Source organism: Nothobranchius furzeri, chromosome 18 (assembly GCF_043380555.1).
Source record: "Nothobranchius furzeri strain GRZ-AD chromosome 18, NfurGRZ-RIMD1, whole genome shotgun sequence".
Classification (NCBI taxonomy): Eukaryota; Metazoa; Chordata; class Actinopteri; order Cyprinodontiformes; family Nothobranchiidae; genus Nothobranchius; species Nothobranchius furzeri.
Window position 1 is genome coordinate 45,861,933 of NC_091758.1, and position 20,910 is coordinate 45,882,842.

Sequence of the window (20,910 nt, forward strand, 5' to 3'; positions counted from 1 at the left end):
ATAGTATGTGGCCTGAAAATGTATAAATAATATCATACTATAGTAGGTGTCCTGAAAATTTATAAATAATATCATACTATAGTATCTGTCCTGAAAATGTATAAATATCCTTAAAAATGTATAAATAATATTATACTATAAGTAACTGTCCTAAAATGTATAAATAATATCATACTATAGTAGGTTTCCTAAAAATGTATAAATAGTATCATACTATAGTATCTGTCCTAAAAATGTATAAATAATATCATACTATAGTATGTGTCCTGAAAATGTATAAATAATATCATACTATAGTATGTGTCCTGAAAATGTATAAATAATATCAGACTATAGTAGTTCTCCTGAAAATGTATAAATAATACCATACTATAGTATGTGTCCGAAAATGTATAAATAATATCAGACTATAGTAGTTCTCCTGAAAATGTATAAATAATATCATACTATAAGTAACAGTCCTAAAAATGTATAAATAATATCATACTATAGTATCTGTCTTAAAAATGTATAAACAATATCATACTATAGTATGTGTTCTGAAAATGTATAAATAATATCATACTATGAGTAACTGTCCTAAAAATGTATAAATAATATCATACTATAGTATGTGGCCTGAAAATGTATAAATATTATCATACTATATTATGTGTCCTGCAAATTTATGAATAATATCATACTATAGTATCTGTCCTGAAAATGTATAAATAATACCGTACTATAGTATGTGTCCTGGAAATGTATTAATATCCTTAAAAATGTACAAATAATAACATACTAAAAGTAACTGTTCTAAAAATGTATAAATAATATCATACTATAGGATGTGTCCTGAAATTGTATAAATAATATCATGCTATAAGTATCTGTCCTTAAAAATGTAAAAATAATATCATACTATAAGTAACTGTCCTAAAAATGTATAAATAATATCATACTATAGTATGTGGCCTGAAATGTATAAATAATATCATACTATAGTATGTGTTCTGAAAATGTATACATAATATCATATTATAGTATGTGTCCTGAAAATGTATAAATATTATCATACTATAGTATGTGTCCTAAAAATGTATAAATAATATCATACTATGAGTAACTGTCCTAAAAATGTATAAATAATATCATACTATAGTATGTGGCCTGAAAATGAATAAATATTATTATACTATAGTATGTGTCCTGAAAATTTATGAATAATATCATACTATAGTATCTGTCCTGAAAATGTATAAATAATATCATACTATAGTATGTGTCCTGGAAATGTATAAATAATATCAGACTATAGTAGTTCTCCTGAAAATGTATAAATAATATCATACTATAGTATCTGTCTTAAAAATGAATAAATAATATCATACTATAGTATGTGTCCTAAAAATGTATAAATAATATCATACTATAGTATGTGGCCTGAAAATGTATAAATAATATCATACTATAGTATGTGTCCTGAAAATTTATAAATAATATCATACTATAGTATCTGTCCTGAAAATGTATAAATATCCTTAAAAATGTATAAATAATATTATACTATAAGTAACTGTCCTAAAATGTATAAATAATATCATACTATAGTAGGTTTCCTAAAAATGTATAAATAGTATCATGCTATAGTATTTGTCCTAAAAATGTATAAATAATATCATACTATAGTATGTGTCCTGAAAATGTATAAATAATATCATACTATAGTATGTGTCCTGAAAATGTATAAATAATATCAGACTATAGTAGTTCTCCTGAAAATGTATAAATAATACCATACTATAGTATGTGTCCTGAAAATGTATAAATAATATCAGACTATAGTAGTTCTCCTGAAAATGTATAAATAATATCATACTATAAGTAACAGTCCTAAAAATGTATAAATAATATCATACTATAGTATCTGTCTTAAAAATGTATAAATAATATCATACTATAGTATGTGTTCTGAAAATGTATAAATAATATCATACTATGAGTAACTGTCCTAAAAATGTAAAAATAATATCATACTATAGTATGTGGCCTGAAAATGTATAAATATTATCATACTATATTATGTGTCCTGCAAATTTATGAATAATATCATACTATAGTATCTGTCCTGAAAATGTATAAATAATATCGTACTATAGTATGTGTCCTGGAAATGTATTAATATCCTTAAAAATGTACAAATAATAACATACTAAAAGTAACTGTTCTACAAATGTATAAATAATATCATACTATAGGATGTGTCCTGAAATTGTATAAATAATATCATGCTATAAGTATCTGTCCTTAAAAATGTAAAAATAATATCATACTATAAGTAACTGTCCTAAAAATGTATAAATAATATCATACTATAGTATGTGGCCTGAAATGTATAAATAATATCATACTATAGTATGTGTTCTGAAAATGTATACATAATATCATATTATAGTATGTGTCCTGAAAATGTATAAATATTATCATACTATAGTATGTGTCCTAAAAATGTATAAATAATATCATACTATGAGTAACTATCCTAAAAATGTATAAATAATATCATACTATAGTATGTGGCCTGAAAATGAATAAATATTATTATACTATAGTATGTGTCCTGAAAATTTATGAATAATATCATACTATAGTATCTGTCCTGAAAATGTATAAATAATATCATACTATAGTATGTGTCCTGGAAATGTATAAATAATATCAGACTATAGTAGTTCTCCTGAAAATGTATAAATAATATCATACTATAGTATCTGTCTTAAAAATGTATAAATAATATCATACTATAGTATGTGTCCTAAAAATGTATAAATAATATCATACTATAGTATGTGGCCTGAAAATGTATAAATAATATCATACTATAGTATGTGTCCTGAAAATTTATAAATAATATCATACTATAGTATCTGTCCTGAAAATGTATAAATATCCTTAAAAATGTATAAATAATATTATACTATAAGTAACTGTCCTAAAATGTATAAATAATATCATACTATAGTAGGTTTCCTAAAAATGTATAAATAGTATCATACTATAGTATCTGTCCTAAAAATGTATAAATAATATCATACTATAGTATGTGTCCTGAAAATGTATAAATAATATCATACTATAGTATGTGTCCTGAAAATGTATAAATAATATCAGACTATAGTAGTTCTCCTGAAAATGTATAAATAATACCATACTATAGTATGTGTCCTGAAAATGTATAAATAATATCAGACTACAGTAGTTCTCCTGAAAATGTATAACTAATATCATACTATAAGTAACAGTCCTAAAAATGTATAAATAATATCATACTATAGTATCTGTCTTAAAAATGTATAAATAATATCATACTATAGTATGTGTTCTGAAATTGTATAAATAATATCATACTATGAGTAACTGTCCTAAAAATGTATAAATAATATCATACTATAGTATGTGGCCTGAAAATGTATAAATATTATCATACTATATTATGTGTCCTGCAAATTTATGAATAATATCATACTAGAGTATCTGTCCTGAAAATGTATAAATAATATCGTACTATAGTATGTGTCCTGGAAATGTATTAATATCCTTAAAAATGTACAAATAATAACATACTAAAAGTAACTGTTCTAAAAATGTATAAATAATATCATACTATAGGATGTGTCCTGAAATTGTATAAATAATATCATGCTATAAGTATCTGTCCTTAAAAATGTAAAAATAATATCATACTATAAGTAACTGTCCTAAAAATGTATAAATAATATCATACTATAGTATGTGGCCTGAAATGTATAAATAATATCATACTATAGTATGTGTTCTGAAAATGTATACATAATATCATATTATAGTATGTGTCCTGAAAATGTATAAATATTATCATACTATAGTATGTGTCCTAAAAATGTATGAATAATATCATACTATAAGTAACTGTCCTAAAAATGTATAAATATTATCATACTATAGTATGTTTCCTCATAATGTATAAATAATATCATACTATAGTATGTGCCCTAAAAATGTATAAATTATATCATACTATAGTATGTGTCCTGAAAATGTATAAATATCCTTAAAAATGTATGAATAATATCATACTATGAGTAACTGTCCTAAAAATGTATAAATAATATCATACTATAGTATGTGGCCTGAAAATGTATAAATATTATCATACTATAGTATGTGTCCTGAAAATTTATGAATAATATCATACTATAGTATCTGTCCTGAAAATGTATAAATAATATCATACCATAGTATGTGTCCTGAAAATGTATTAATATCCTTAAAAATGTATAAATAATAACATACTATAAGTAACTGTCCTAAAAATGTATAAAAAATATCATACTATAGTATGTGGCCTGAAAATGTATAAATAATATCATACTATAGTATGTGTCCTGAAAATGTATAAATAATATCATACTATAGTATGTGTTCTGAAAATGTATAAATAATATCATACTATGAGTAACTGTCCTAAAAATGTATAAATAATATCATACTATAGTATGTGGCCTGAAATGTATAAATATTATCATACTATAGTATGTGTCCTGCAAATTTATGAATAATATCATACTATAGTATCTGTCCTGAAAATGTATAAATAAAATCATACTATAGTATGTGTCGTGGAAATGTATTAATATCCTTAAAATGTACAAATAATAACATACTATAAGTAACTGTTCTAAAAATGTATAAACAATATCATACTATAGTATGTGTGCTGAAAATGTATAAATAATATCAGACTACAGTAGTTCTCCTGAAAATGTATAAATAATATCATACTATAAGTAACAGTCCTAAAAATGTATAAATCATATCATACTATAGTATCTGACTTAAAAATGTATAAATAATATCATACTATAGTATGTGTCCTAAAAATGTATAAATAATATCATACTATAGTATGTGGCCTGAAAATGTATAAATAATATCATACTATAGTATGTGTCCTGAAAATTTATAAATAATATCATACTATAGTATCTGTCCTGAAAATGTATAAATATCCTTAAAAATGTATAAATAATATTATACTATAAGTAACTGTCCTAAAATGTATAAATAATATCATACTATAGTATCTGTCCTGAAAATGTATAAATATCCTTAAAAATGTATAAATAATATTATACTATAAGTAACTGTCCTAAAATTTATAAATAATATCATACTATAGTATCTGTCCTGAAAATGTATAAATATCCTTAAAAATGTATAAATAATATCATACTATAGTAGGTTTCCTAAAAATGTATAAATAATATCATACTATAGTATCTGTCCTAAAAATGTATAAATAATATCATACTATAGTATGTGTCCTGAAAATCTATAAATAATATCAGACTATAGTAGTTCTCCTGAAAATGTATAAATAATACCATACTATGGTATGTGTCCTGAAAATGTATAAATAATATCAGACTATAGTAGTTCTCCTGAAATCTATAAATAATATCATACTATAAGTAACAGTCCTAAAAATGTATAAATAATATCATACTATAGTATCTGTCTTAAAAATGTATAAATAATATCATACTATAGTATGTGTTCTGAAAATGTATAAATAATATCATACTATGAGTAACTGTCCTAAAAATGTATAAATAATATCATACTATAGTGTGTGGCCTGAAAATGTATAAATAATATCATACTATAGTATGTGTCCTGGAAATGTATTAATATCCTTAAAAATGTACAAATAATAACATACTAAAAGTAACTGTTCTAAAAATGTATAAATAATATCATACTATAGGATGTGTCCTGAAATTGTATAAATAATATCATGCTATAAGTATCTGTCCTTAAAAATGTATAAATAATATCATACTATAGTATGTGGCCTGAAATGTATAAATAATATCATACTATAGTATGTGTCCTGAAAATGTATAAATAATATCATATTATAGTATGTGTCCTGAAAATGTATAAATATTATCATACTATAGTATGTGTCCTAAAAATGTATAAATAATATCATACTATGAGTAACTGTCCTAAAAATGTATAAATAATATCATACTATAGTATGTGGCCTGAAAATGAATAAATATTATTATACTATAGTATGTGTCCTGAAAATTTATGAATAATATCATACTATAGTATCTGTCCTGAAAATGTATAAATAATATCATACTATAGTATGTGTCCTGGAAATGTATTAATATCCTTAAAAATGTATATATAATAACATGCTATAAGTAACTGTTCTAAAAATGTATAAATAATATCATACTATAGGATGTGTCCTGAAATTGTATAAATAATATCATACTATAGTATCTGTCCTGAAAATGTATAAATATTATCATACTATAGTATGTGTCCTGAAAATTTATGAATAATATCATACTATATTATCTGTCCTGAAAATGTATAAATAATATAATACTATAGTATGTGTCCTGGAAATGTATTAATATCCTTAAAAATGTATAAGTAATAAAATACTATAAGTAACTGTCCTAAAAATGTATAAATAATATCATACTATAGTATGTGGCCTGAAATGTATAAATAATATCATACTATAGTATGTGTCCAAAAAATGTATAAATAATATCATATTATAGTATGTGTCCTGAAAATGTATAAATAATATCATACTGTAAGTATCTGTCCTTAAAAATGTATGAATAATATCATACTATAAGTAACTGTCCTAAAAATGTATAAATATTATCATACTATAGTATGTTTCCTAATAATGTATAAATAATATCATACTATAGTATGTGCCCTAAAAATGTATAAATAATATCATACTATAGTATGTGTCCTGAAAATGTATAAATATCCTTAAAAATGTATAAATAATATCATACTATGAGTAACTGTCCTAAAAATGTATAAATAATATCATACTATATTATCTGTCTTAAAAATGTATAAATAATATCATACTATAGTATGTGTCCTAAAAATGTATAAATAATATCATACTATAGTATGTGGCCTGAAAATGTATAAATAATATCATACTATAGTATGTGTCCTGAAAATTTATAAATAATATCATACTATAGTATCTGTCCTGAAAATGTATAAATATCCTTAAAAATGTATAAATAATATTATACTATAAGTAACTGTCCTAAAATGTATAAATAATATCATACTATAATAGGTTTCCTAAAAATGTATAAATAGTATCATACTATAGTATCTGTCCTAAAAATGTATAAATAATATCATACTATAGTATGTGTCCTGAAAATGTATAAATAATATCATACTATAGTATGTGTCCTGAAAGTGTATAAATAATATCAGACTATAGTAGTTCTCCTGAAAATGTATAAATAATACCATACTATAGTATGTGTCCTGAAAATGTATAAATAATATGAGACTATAGTAGTTCTCCTGAAAATGTATAAATAATATCATACTATAAGTAACAGACCTAAAAATGTATAAATAATATCATACTATAGTATCTGTCTTAAAAATGTATAAATAATATCATACTATAGTATGTGTTCTGAAAATGTATAAATAATATCATACTATGAGTAACTGTCCTAAAAATGTATAAATAATATCATACTATAGTATGTGGCCTGAAAATGTATAAATATTATCATACTATAGTATGTGTCCTGCAAATTTATGAATAATATCATACTATAGTATCTGTCCTGAAAATGTATAAATAATATCGTACTATATTATGTGTCCTGGAAATGTATTAATATCCTTAAAAATGTACAAATAATAACATACTAAAAGTAACTGTTCTAAAAATGTATAAATAATATCATACTATAGGATGTGTCCTGAAATTGTATAAATAATATCATGCTATAAGTATCTGTCCTTAAAAATGTAAAAATAATATCATACTATAAGTAACTGTCCTAAAAATGTATAAATAATATCATACTATAGTATGTGTCCTGAAATGTATAAATAATATCATACTATAGTATGTGTCCTGAAAATGTATAAATAATATCATATTATAGTATGTGTCCTGAAAATGTATAAATAATATCATACTATAGTATGTGTCCTAAAATTGTATAAATGTTATCATACTATGAGTAACTGTCCTAAAAATGTATAAATAATATCATACTATAGTATGTGGCCTGAAAATGCATAAATATTATTATACTATAGTATGTGTCCTGAAAATTTATGAATAATATCATACCATAGTATCTGTCCTGAAAATGTATAAATAATATCATACTATAGTATGTGTCCTGGAAATGTATTAATATTCTTAAAAATGTATATATAGTAACATGCTATAAGTAACTGTTCTAAAAATGTATAAATAATATCATATTATAGGATGTGTCCTGAAATTGTATAAATAATATCATACTATAGTATCTGTCCTGAAAATGTATAAATATTATCATACTATACTATGTGTCCTGAAAATTTATGAATAATATCATACTATATTATCTGTCCTGAAAATGTATAAATAATATAATATTATAGTATGTGTCCTGGAAATGTATTAATATCCTTAAAAATGTATAAGTAATAAAATACTATAAGTAACTGTTCTAAAAATGTATAAATAATATCATACTATAGGATGTGTCCTTAAATTGTATAAATATCAAGCTATAAGTATCTGTCCTTAAAAATGTAAAAATAATATCATACTATAAGTAACTGTCCTAAAAATGTATAAATAATATCATACTATAGTATGTGGCCTGAAATGTATAAATAATATCATACTATAGTATGTGTCCTGAAAATGTATAAATAATATCATATTATAGTATGTGTCCTGAAAATGTATAAATAATATCATACTGTAATTATCTGTCCTTAAAAATGTATGAATAATATCATACTATAAGTATGTTACGCCCCCTCTCTGCAGGTCTAGGAGGATGAGGGGACTAACACAGGAAAATAGGTGTAAAAGTGTGTGTGAGGATAAAGGACGAGGAGGTTCGAGTAAAAACAAAAGGATTTATTAACATAAGGTGTCCGTGGGTAAACGGCATAAATAAGGCTTCGTAATAATAAACTACAACATAAGCAGTCTCACTGCTTATGACAAAGTTTTTCTGCCAAAACGCAAAATATCCCCGGCTCAAAAGTCCTATGGGGATAAAAAGAAAAACACCACAAAGGCTTAACCCTTAACAAGGTGTGTGAAAACACACTCAGAAGGTACCCAGGCTAATCCTGGATCCTTAGTAGAGAACCTAAACATAAATGAGCGAGGGAGAATCTCAGGCTACTCCTGGATCTCTATCAATAACCTTAAACCCAGCAGGAACGGTGTAAACAGCCTTAAACCTGTCTGGTAACGGTCGCGAAAGTGTCCGTGAGCTAAAGGAGAATCTCTGGCTACTCCAGGATCTCCTCGATGTCTGTTGCGTTCCTCCTTTTAAAGAGCTGGGAGCTGCTTGATCGCTGATGAAGATCAGCTGCTGTCTCTGCTGGCGTGCCTCTCTCCGAGGTCCTGAAAGGGCGCTGGAGCACTGGAGAGTGTGAGCTGGCCGCTCCTGGCGCTGTCCCTGGTGCTGGATCCCGTGCAGCGGGGACAAAAGGCTCAGGCTAGGATGAGAGGACGGACCGAGGGGACGAGGGTCGTCACAGCCTCCCCCTAAACAGCTAAGAAAGACAGTCATTAAAAAGGATTGTCTTTCTTAAAGAACAAGCTCTAAAAAACCAACTCAGAGGAAAAAAAAACAATGCCTATGGAAAACAAATCTAGGATTCATTTCAGGTTGACAAAAAAACGGATGAGTCCCCACTGACTGCCTAACATTTCTTCTCTAAAAACTGCAGTCTAGGCTTCATGTGATTGCAGGCGGGCAGATTAAGCACATGTTTTCCGAAGAAAACATACTAACCAGCAAGGAAGAGGGGTGGCCAAGCCGGCCCCTTTTCCTCCTGGGGTGCTCCCGAGATGGTGCCCAAAAGGACACCAACACTAGCCGCGACACACAACACTAATAAAAAAACAAACAGGACATACCCCAAAGGGGGTATACCTCTAAAACCTACCTGGGAACTCACCGCTTCATTCAAGATTATCTGCAAAATCCATAGAATAAAAGAAAGGCACTATGCTGAAAAACCACGAGAGTTGCTCTCGTTTCACTCCTATGAACACGGAAGTGTTTTCTGGTTATTTCTCTTTTACTGTCGCCTTTACAGTGCACCAAAAACCGCGAGACCGATCATCAGCAACCACATCCTCGCGGCTCCTCTTATTCCGGGATCTGAACCAGGGACCTCTCGCACCCAAAGCGAGGATCATACTCCTGTTAAGGTCCCGCACTTGAAGTATGAGGGTCCACCTCAGCAACTGTTGATTTTCATTCCTGGAGAGAAAACTTACACGGTTAAGATCGAGATTAGTGAAATGATGCAAAAACAGTAACACGGCAAGAATGAGACAGAAAGAAAAGGAAAGAGGGTTTGTCGGTCGTGGACTAGAAATGGAACGCAGTGTTAGCTGGTCGTCCCCCTCAGGGATGGGAGTGAAGGATGCGGCTGCGCACACCGCAGCTTCAGAAACCTCTGATGTTGATGCCTGAGGGGAATGGTAAAGCTTCTGCATTTGGACGTGACAAGCCCTAGACTTGTGGTGACAATGAGGAATGGAAATTCTAGTAGTAGTATAATTGATTTCCCTCACCACAACACAACAACCGGACTCATCACCATCAGTACTCTTAAAGTCCCGAAAACATCCATTCAAGCTGTCATCACGACGCTGCTCCTCTCCTAAAGTCAGCCGTAAGGGCAGACACCCCGACGTGAGCGACACGCCTTCACCCTCGGTGTCGGCGGTAGTGTCCACATTGTGGTCGTGGACGTGATTGTCCTCCTTATTGTGTCCATCCTCAAAGAGAGAGGATAACTGTAAGGTTTCCTCCTGTTTACGTGCCTGGGCACGGGTTATGACACATGCAGGATAATTTCCTGGCTGCTCCTTAACACACGAACTGGTTTCTGAGCACGGGTCGTTTAAAACTTGGAATGGAGGGACCACATTTCCTCCAGCAACATCGTTTCCGAGCAGGAGATTTACTCCAGCGATCGGCAAAGATGGGCAAACCGCCACATCAAAATAACCTCTGGCTAGCTCGCAAGAAAGAAAGACTCGGTGTAACGGCCGAGAAATCGGCTCACCATTTATTCCGTTCAGCAGAACTGACACGCCCGTTGCACTGCTCTCGTTAAAAATCATGACATCGCTAGTTATGAGCGTTTGTGATGCCCCAGTATCGCGCAAGATGATAACTGGAGCTTGGTCAGAACTTGACTCGTTTAGCTGAACCACACCTTTGGACAAAAATGGTTGAAAACAGTCGTTTATTTCTGTCACGACCTGCTTGTTTTTCGTTATAAAACCAACCTCACGTGAGGGGGAGGTTTTCTGTTCGTTTTTCCTTTTTAATTTGTAACAGTCTTTTACTACATGCCCAGACCGATGACAGTAAACACATCTTGGCTGGTGGGCGTTTACCGAACTGCTATGAGCAGGCCTCATCATAGGAGGCCGTCTGGCATCTCTGGGTGGCAGTTCGCCGCTAACGCGGTGCGTTAATGAATATTCATCCGCCAACAAAGCTGCAGAAGACAAAGTCGCTACCTTTTGTTCATTCAAGTATAAAACGGTGCGCTCCGGTAAACATCTCTTGAACTCCTCTAACAGGATTAATTCCTTCAGCTCAGTAAAAGAAGACACTTTTGATGCTGCAACCCACTTTTCAAATAATAAAAGCTTTTCTCTGGCGAACTCGACAAACGTCTGATGTGGCTGTTTATTGGTTAATGCTCGGAATCTTTGTCGGTATGCTTCTGGGACCAGTTCATAAGCAGTTAACACTGCACTTTTCACACATTCGTAATCTAAACTGTCAGAAAGGGACAAAGAAGACATTACCTCCTGGGCTTTTCCGGTGAGCTTGCACTGGAGGATCAACGCCCACACGTCACGAGGCCACTCAAGAGCTGCAGCAATGCGCTCAAATATCTGGAAGTAGCTGTCCACCTCAAACTCCCGAAAAGGTGGCACCAACACAATGCATTTACTTATGTCCAGTCTCTGTTTTATTCCAGGGGTAGTTTCTTCTCTTGTGGTGTCGGGTTCTGTCACAACCTTGTGCGTGTCAACATGTGGGTCATTTTGTTGGGAAATCTCGGCTCGTCTCCAAGCCTGGGCTTCCAGCTCAAGTCTTTTTAGCTTGATCTGAGTGTCGGCTTCCAGATCCATTCTGCGGATCTCCAGCTCCATCTCCATCAGACGGCGCTTCTCCTTTTCCTCGGCCTCATACTTTAGCTGAGCCATTCGGACTTTCAGACGTAGGTTAAAACGCTCCAGCGAACTCGGAGTAGAAAGTGGTGATACAGGATCAGACTTGGGCAAAGTTAGTGGTGAAGAAGGGGTCTTACTGTGAGCCGGCGGGGTCTGGTAGCCGGGAGCCGTCTCCTCGGGTGCCGCCGAAGATGGTCCTGCTCCGTTCTCATGGCTTGCGGCGTCATCCGCACGCGGGGAAAGGACAGGAAGATCTCCAGTCCCTTTTGCAGGCAACAAGTTCAAGTTTTCCAAGGCAGCAATAACTGTCTCTTTTAGAACCTGTTTCGTCATTGTGCGGGTGCCATGGAGATCAAGGTGCTCAGCCACCTCCACCAGATCGCTCTTGCGGCAGGCCTCGAGCGCTTCCCGCGACGGTGCACGCAGAAACTCCTTTAAAGAAAACATAATTATTATAGAGCTCACCTGGGAAGAGCTAAAATCCAGAGAGTGAAACCACCAAAATGAAAGAGTCCCAGGGTACTTAACACACACTTAAGCGCAATGGGAAAAAAAAAAACGCGGCGCACAACCTATTTCTTTATTACCGGGCAGACTTAGATTAAGTTCCAATTATTTATAACTCAAATAAATAATCCCGGACGAGCCCCCATTATGTTACGCCCCCTCTCTGCAGGTCTAGGAGGATGAGGGGACTAACACAGGAAAATAGGTGTAAAAGTGTGTGTGAGGATAAAGGACGAGGAGGTTCGAGTAAAAACAAAAGGATTTATTAACATAAGGTGTCCGTGGGTAAACGGCATAAATAAGGCTTCGTAATAATAAACTACAACATAAGCAGTCTCACTGCTTATGACAAAGTTTTTCTGCCAAAACGCAAAATATCCCCGGTTCAAAAGTCCTATGGGGATAAAAAGAAAAACACCACAAAGGATTAACCCTTAACAAGGTGTGTGAAAACACACTCAGAAGGTACCCAGGCTAATCCTGGATCCTTAGTAGAGAACCTAAACATAAATGAGCGAGGGAGAATCTCAGGCTACTCCTGGATCTCTATCAATAACCTTAAACCCAGCAGGAACGGTGTAAACAGCCTTAAACCTGTCTGGTAACGGTCGCGAAAGTGTCCGTGAGCTAAAGGAGAATCTCTGGCTACTCCAGGATCTCCTCGATGTCTGTTGCGTTCCTCCTTTTAAAGAGCTGGGAGCTGCTTGATCGCTGATGAAGATCAGCTGCTGTCTCTGCTGGCGTGCCTCTCTCCGAGGTCCTGAAAGGGCGCTGGAGCACTGGAGAGTGTGAGCTGGCCGCTCCTGGCGCTGTCCCTGGTGCTGGATCCCGTGCAGCGGGGACAAAAGGCTCAGGCTAGGATGAGAGGACGGACCGAGGGGACGAGGGTCGTCACAAAGTAACTGTCCTAAAAATGTATAAATATTATCATACTATTGTATGTTTCCTCATAATGTATAAATAATATCATACTATAGTATGTGCCCTAAAAATGTATAAATAATTTCATACTATAGTATGTGTCCTGAAAATGTATAAATATCCTTAAAAATGTATAAATAATATCATACTATGAGTAACTGTCCTAAAAATGTATAAATAATATCATACTATAGTATGTGGCCTGAAAATGTATAAATATTATCATACTATAGTATGTGTCCTGAAAATTTATGAATAATTTCATACTATAGTATCTTTCCTGAAAATGTATAAATAATATCATACTATAGTATGTGTCCTGAAAATGTATTAATATCCTTGAAAATGTATAAATAATAACATACTATAATTAACTGTCCTAAAAATGTATAAATAATATCATACTATAGTATGTGGCCTGAAAATGCATAAATAATATTATACTATAGTATGTGTCCTGAAAATTTATGAATAATATCATACTATAGTATCTGTCCTGAAAATGTATAAATAATATCATACTATAGTATGTGTCCTGGAAATGTATTAATATCCTTAAAAATGTATATATAGTAACATGCTATAAGTAACTGTTCTAAAAATGTATAAATAATATCATACTATAGGATGTGTCCTGAAATTGTATAAATAATATCATACTATAGTATCTGTCCTGAAAATGTATAAATATTATCATACTATACTATGTGTCCTGAAAATTTATGAATAATATCATACTATATTATCTGTCCTGAAAATGTATAAATAATATAATACTATAGTATGTGTCCTGGAAATGTATTAATATCCTTAAAAATGTATAAGTAATAAAATACTATAAGTAACTGTTCTAAAAATGTATAAATAATATCATACTATAGGATGTGTCCTTAAATTGTATAAATAATATCAAGCTATAAGTATCTGTCCTTAAAAATGTAAAAATAATATCATACTATAAGTAACTGTCCTAAAAATGTATAAATAATATCATACTATAGTATAAGGCCTGAAATGTATAAATAATATCATACTATAGCATGTGTCCTGAAAATGTATAAATAATATCATATTATAGTATGTGTCCTGAAAATGTATAAATAATATCATACTGTAATTATCTGTCCTTAAAAATGTATGAATAATATCATACTATAAGTAACTGTCCTAAAAATGTATAAATATTATCATACTATTGTATGTTTCCTCATAATGTATAAATAATATCATACTATAGTATGTGCCCTAAAAATGTATAAATAATATCATACTATAGTATGTGTCCTGAAAATGTATAAATATCCTTAAAAATGTATAAATAATATCATCCTATAGTATGTGGCCTGAAAATGTATAAATATTATCATACTATAGTATGTGTCCTGAAAATTTATGAATAATTTCATACTATAGTATCTGTCCTGAAAATGTATAAATAATATCATACTATAGTATGTGTCCTGAAAATGTATTAATATCCTTAAAAATGTATAAATAATAACATACTATAAGTAACTGTCCTAAAATGTATAAAAATATCATACTATAGTATGTGGCCTGAAAATGTATAAATAATATCATACTATAGTATGTGTCCTGAAAATGTATAAATAATATCATACTATAGTATGTGTTCTGAAAATGTACAAATAATATCATACTATGAATAACTGTCCTAAAAATGTATAAATAATATCATACTATAGTATGTGGCCTGAAAATGTATAAATATTATCATACTATAGTATGTGTCCTGCAAATTTATGAATAATATCATACTATAGTATCTGTCCTGAAAATGTATAAATAAAATCATACTATAGTATGTGTCGTGGAAATGTATTAATATCCTTAAAATGTACAAATAATAACATACTATAAGTAACTGTTCTAAATATGTATAAATAATATCATACTATAGGATGTGTCCTGAAATTGTATAAATAATATCATGCTATAAGTATCTGTCCTTAAAAATGTAAAAATAATATCATACTATAAGTAACTGTCCTAAAAATGTATAAATAATATCATACTATAGTATGTGGCCTGAAATGTATAAATAATATCATACTATAGTATGTGTCCTGAAAATGTATAAATAATATCATACTATAGTATGTGTCCTGAAAATTTATAAATAATATCATACTATAGTATCTGTCCTGAAAATGTATAAATATCCTTAAAAATGTATAAATAATATTATACTATAAGTAAATGTCCTAAAAATGTATAAATAATATCATACTATATTATGTTTCCTAAAAATGTATAAATAGTATCATACTATAGTATCTGTCCTAAAAATGTATAAATAATATCATACTATAGTATGTGTCCTGAAAATGTATAAATAATATCATACTATAGCATGTGTCCTGAAAATGTATAAATAATATCAGACTATAGTAGTTCTCCTGAAAATGTATAAATAATACCATACTATAGTATGTGTCCTGAAAATGTATAAATAATATCAGACTGTAGTAGTTCTCCTGAAAATGTATAAATAATATCATACTATAAGTAACAGTCCTAAAAATGTATAAATAATATCATACTATAGTATCTGTCTTAAAATTGTATAAATAATATCATACTATAGTATGTGGCCTGAAAATGTATAAATATTATCATACTATAGGTTGTGTCCTGCAAATTTATGAATAATATCATACTATAGTATCTGTCCTGAAAATGTATAAATAATATCGTACTATAGTATGTGTCCTGGAAATGTATTAATATCCTTAAAAATGTACACATAATAACATACTATAAGTAACTGTTCTAAAAATGTATAAATAATATCATACTATAGGATGTGTCCTGAAATTGTATAAATAATATCATGCTATAAGTATCTGTCCTTAAAAATGTAAAAATAATACCATACTATAAGTAACTGTCCTAAAAATGTATAAATAATATCATACTATAGTATGTGGCCTGAAATGTATAAATATTATCATACTATAGTATGTGTCCTGAAAATGTATAAATAATATCATATTATAGTATGTGTCCTGAAAATGTATAAATAATATCATACTATAGTATGTGTCCTAAAAATGTATAAATAATATCATACTATGAGTAACTGTCCTAAAAATGTATAAATAATATCATACTATAGTATGTGGCCTGAAAATGTATAAATAATATTATACTATAGTATGTGTCCTGAAAATTTATGAATAATATCATACAATAGTATCTGTCCTGAAAATGTATAAATGATATCATACTATAGTATGTGTCCTGGAAATGTATTAATATCCTTAAAAATGTATAAATAATAACATGCTCTAAGTAAGTGTTCTAAAAATGTATAAATAATATCATACTATAGGATGTGTCCTGAAATTTTATAAATAATATCATACTATAGTATCTGTCCTGAAAATGTATAAATAATATCATACTATAGTATGTGTCCTGAAAATGTATAAATAATATCAGACTATAGTAGTTCTCCTGAAAATGTATAAATAATACCATACTATAGTATGTGTCCTGAAAATGTATAAATAATATCAGACTATAGTAGTTCTCCTGAAAATGTATAAATAATATCATACTATAAGTAACAGTCCTAAAAAATGTATAAATAATATCATACTGTAGTATCTGTCTTAAAAATGTATAAATAATATCATACTATAAGTAACTGTCCTAAAAATGTATAAATAATATCATACTATAGTATGTGGCCTGAAAATGCATAAATATTATTATACTATAGTATGTGTCCTGAAAATTTATGAATAATATCATACTATAGTATCTGTCCTGAAAATGTATAAATAATATCATACTATGAGTAACTGTCCTAAAAATGTATAAATGATATCATACTATAGTATGTGGCCTGAAAATGTATAAATATTATCATACTATAGTATGGGTCCTGCAAATTTATGAATAATATCATACTATAGTATCTGTCCTGAAAATGTATAAATAATATCATACTATAGTATGTGTCGTGGAAATGTATTAATATCCTTAAAATGTACAAATAATAACATACTATAAGTAACTGTTCTAAAAATGTATAAATAATATCATACTATAGGATGTGTCCTGAAATTGTATAAATAATATCATGCTATAAGTATCTGTCCTTAAAAATGTAAAAATAATATCATACTATAAGTAACTGTCCTAAAAATGTATAAATAATATCATTCTATAGTATGTGGCCTGAAATGTATAAATAATATCATACTATAGTACGTGTCCTGAAAATGTATAAATAATATCATATTATAGTATGTGTCCTGAAAATGTATAAATAATATCATACTATAGTATGTGTCCTAAAAATGTATAAATAATATCATACTATGAGTAACTGTCCTAAAAATGTATAAATAATATCATACTATAGTATCTGTCCTGAAAATGTATAAATAATATCATACTATAGTATGTGTCCTGGAAATGTATTAATATCCTTAAAAATGTATAAATAATAACATACTATAAGTAACTGTTCTAAAAATGTATAAATGATATCATACTATAGTATGTGTGCTGAAAATGTATAAATAATATCAGACTATGGTAGTTCTCCTGAAAATGTATAAATAATATCATACTATAAGTAACAGTCCTAAAAATGTATAAATAATATCATACTATAGTATGTGGCCTGAAAATGTATAAATATTATCATACTATAGTATGTGTCCTGAAAATGTATAAATAATATCATACTATAGTATGTGTCCTAAAAATGTATAAATAATATCATACTATGAGTAACTGTCCTAAAAATGTATAAATAATATCATACTATAGTATCTGTCCTGAAAATGTATAAATAATATCATACTATAGTATGTGTCCTGGAAATGTATTAATATCCTTAAAAATGTATAAATAATAACATACTATAAGTAACTGTTCTAAAAATGTATAAATAATATCATACTATAGTATGTGTGCTGAAAATGTATAAATAATATCAGACTATGGTAGTTCTCCTGAAAATGTATAAATAATATCATACTATAAGTAACAGTCCTAAAAATGTATAAATAATATCATACTATAGTATGTGGCCTGAAAATGTATAAATATTATCATACTGTAATTATCTGTCCTTAAAAATGTATGAATAATATCATACTATAAGTAACTGTCCTAAAAATGTATAAATATTATCATACTATTGTATGTTTCCTCATAATGTATAAATAATATCATACTATAGTATGTGTCCTGAAAATGTATAAATATCCTTAAAAATGTATAAATAATATCATACTATGAGTAACTGTCCTAAAAATGTATAAATAATATCATACTATAGTATGTGGCCTGAAAATGTATAAATATTATCATACTATAGTATGTGTCCTGAAAATTTATGAATAATTTCATACTATAGTATCTGTCCTGAAAATGTATAAATAATATCATACTATAGTATGTGTCCTGAAAATGTATTAATATCCTTAAAAATGTATAAATAATAACATACTATAAGTAACTGTCCTAAAAATGTATAAATAATATCATACTATAGTATGTGGCCTGAAAATGCATAAATATTATTATACTATAGTATGTGTCCTGAAAATTTATGAATAATTTCATACTATAGTATCTGTCCTGAAAATGTATAAATAATATCATACTATAGTATGTGTCCTGGAAATGTATTAATATCCTTAAAAATGTATATATAGTAACATGCTATAAGTAACTGTTCTAAAAATGTATAAATAATATCATACTATAGGATGTGTCCTGAAATTGTATAAATAATATCATACTATAGTATCTGTCCTGAAAATGTATAAATATTATCATACTATACTATGTGTCCTGAAAATTTATGAATAATATCATACTATATTATCTGTCCTGAAAATGTATAAATAATATAATACTATAGTATGTGTCCTGGAAATGTATTAATATCCTTAAAAATGTATAAGTAATAAAATACTATAAGTAACTGTTCTAAAAATGTATAAATAATATCATACTATAGGATGTGTCCTTAAATTGTATAAATAATATCAAGCTATAAGTATCTGTCCTTAAAAATGTAAAAATAATATCATACTATAAGTAACTGTCCTAAAAATGTATAAATAATATCATACTATAGTATAAGGCCTGAAATGTATAAATAATATCATACTATAGCATGTGTCCTGAAAATGTATAAATAATATCATATTATAGTATGTGTCCTGAAAATGTATAAATAATATCATACTGTAATTATCTGTCCTTAAAAATGTATGAATAATATCATACTATAAGTAACTGTCCTAAAAATGTATAAATATTATCATACTATTGTATGTTTCCTCATAATGTATAAATAATATCATACTATAGTATGTGCCCTAAAAATGTATAAATAATATCATACTATAGTATGTGTCCTGAAAATGTATAAATATCCTTAAAAATGTATAAATAATATCATCCTATAGTATGTGGCCTGAAAATGTATAAATATTATCATACTATAGTATGTGTCCTGAGAATTTATGAATAATTTCATACTATAGTATCTGTCCTGAAAATGTATAAATAATATCATACTATAGTATGTGTCCTGAAAATGTATTAATATCCTTAAAAATGTATAAATAATAACATACTATAAGTAACTGTCCTAAAATGTATAAAAATATCATACTATAGTATGTGGCCTGAAAATGTATAAATAATATCATACTATAGTATGTGTCCTGAAAATGTATAAATAATATCATACTATAGTATGTGTTCTGAAAATGTACAAATAATATCATACTATGAATAACTGTCCTAAAAATGTATAAATAATATCATACTATAGTATGTGGCCTGAAAATGTATAAATATTATCATACTATAGTATGTGTCCTGCAAATTTATGAATAATATCATACTATAGTATCTGTCCTGAAAATGTATAAATAAAATCATACTATAGTATGTGTCGTGGAAATGTATTAATATCCTTAAAATGTACAAATAATAACATACTATAAGTAACTGTTCTAAATATGTATAAATAATATCATACTATAGGATGTGTCCTGAAATTGTATAAATAATATCATGCTATAAGTATCTGTCCTTAAAAATGTAAAAATAATATCATACTATAAGTAACTGTCCTAAAAATGTATAAATAATATCATACTATAGTATGTGGCCTGAAATGTATA

At 28.4% G+C, this 20,910-nt stretch overlaps 1 protein-coding gene across 1 annotated transcript; it reads right to left on the reverse strand.

Annotated features, from left to right (window-relative positions):
• Nucleotides 1-8,962: 8,962 nt before the first annotated feature.
• LOC139063966 (uncharacterized) lies at nucleotides 8,963-12,795 on the reverse strand. Its single transcript, XM_070547237.1, has 2 exons — nucleotides 10,030-12,795; nucleotides 8,963-9,633 (listed from the first exon to the last, which is right to left on the reverse strand). Exon 1 carries the CDS (start codon nucleotides 12,737-12,739, stop codon nucleotides 10,154-10,156), a length of 2,586 nt encoding a protein of 861 aa, XP_070403338.1. The 5' UTR covers nucleotides 12,740-12,795; the 3' UTR covers nucleotides 8,963-9,633; nucleotides 10,030-10,153.
• Between the last annotated feature and the right edge of the window lie 8,115 nt (nucleotides 12,796-20,910).

What these genes read in the sequence shown, in the direction of transcription:
- LOC139063966 (XM_070547237.1), bottom strand. Translation starts at nt 12,739, where the DNA reads ATGTTTTCTTTAAAGGAGTTTCTGCGTGCACCGTCGCGGGAAGCGCTC.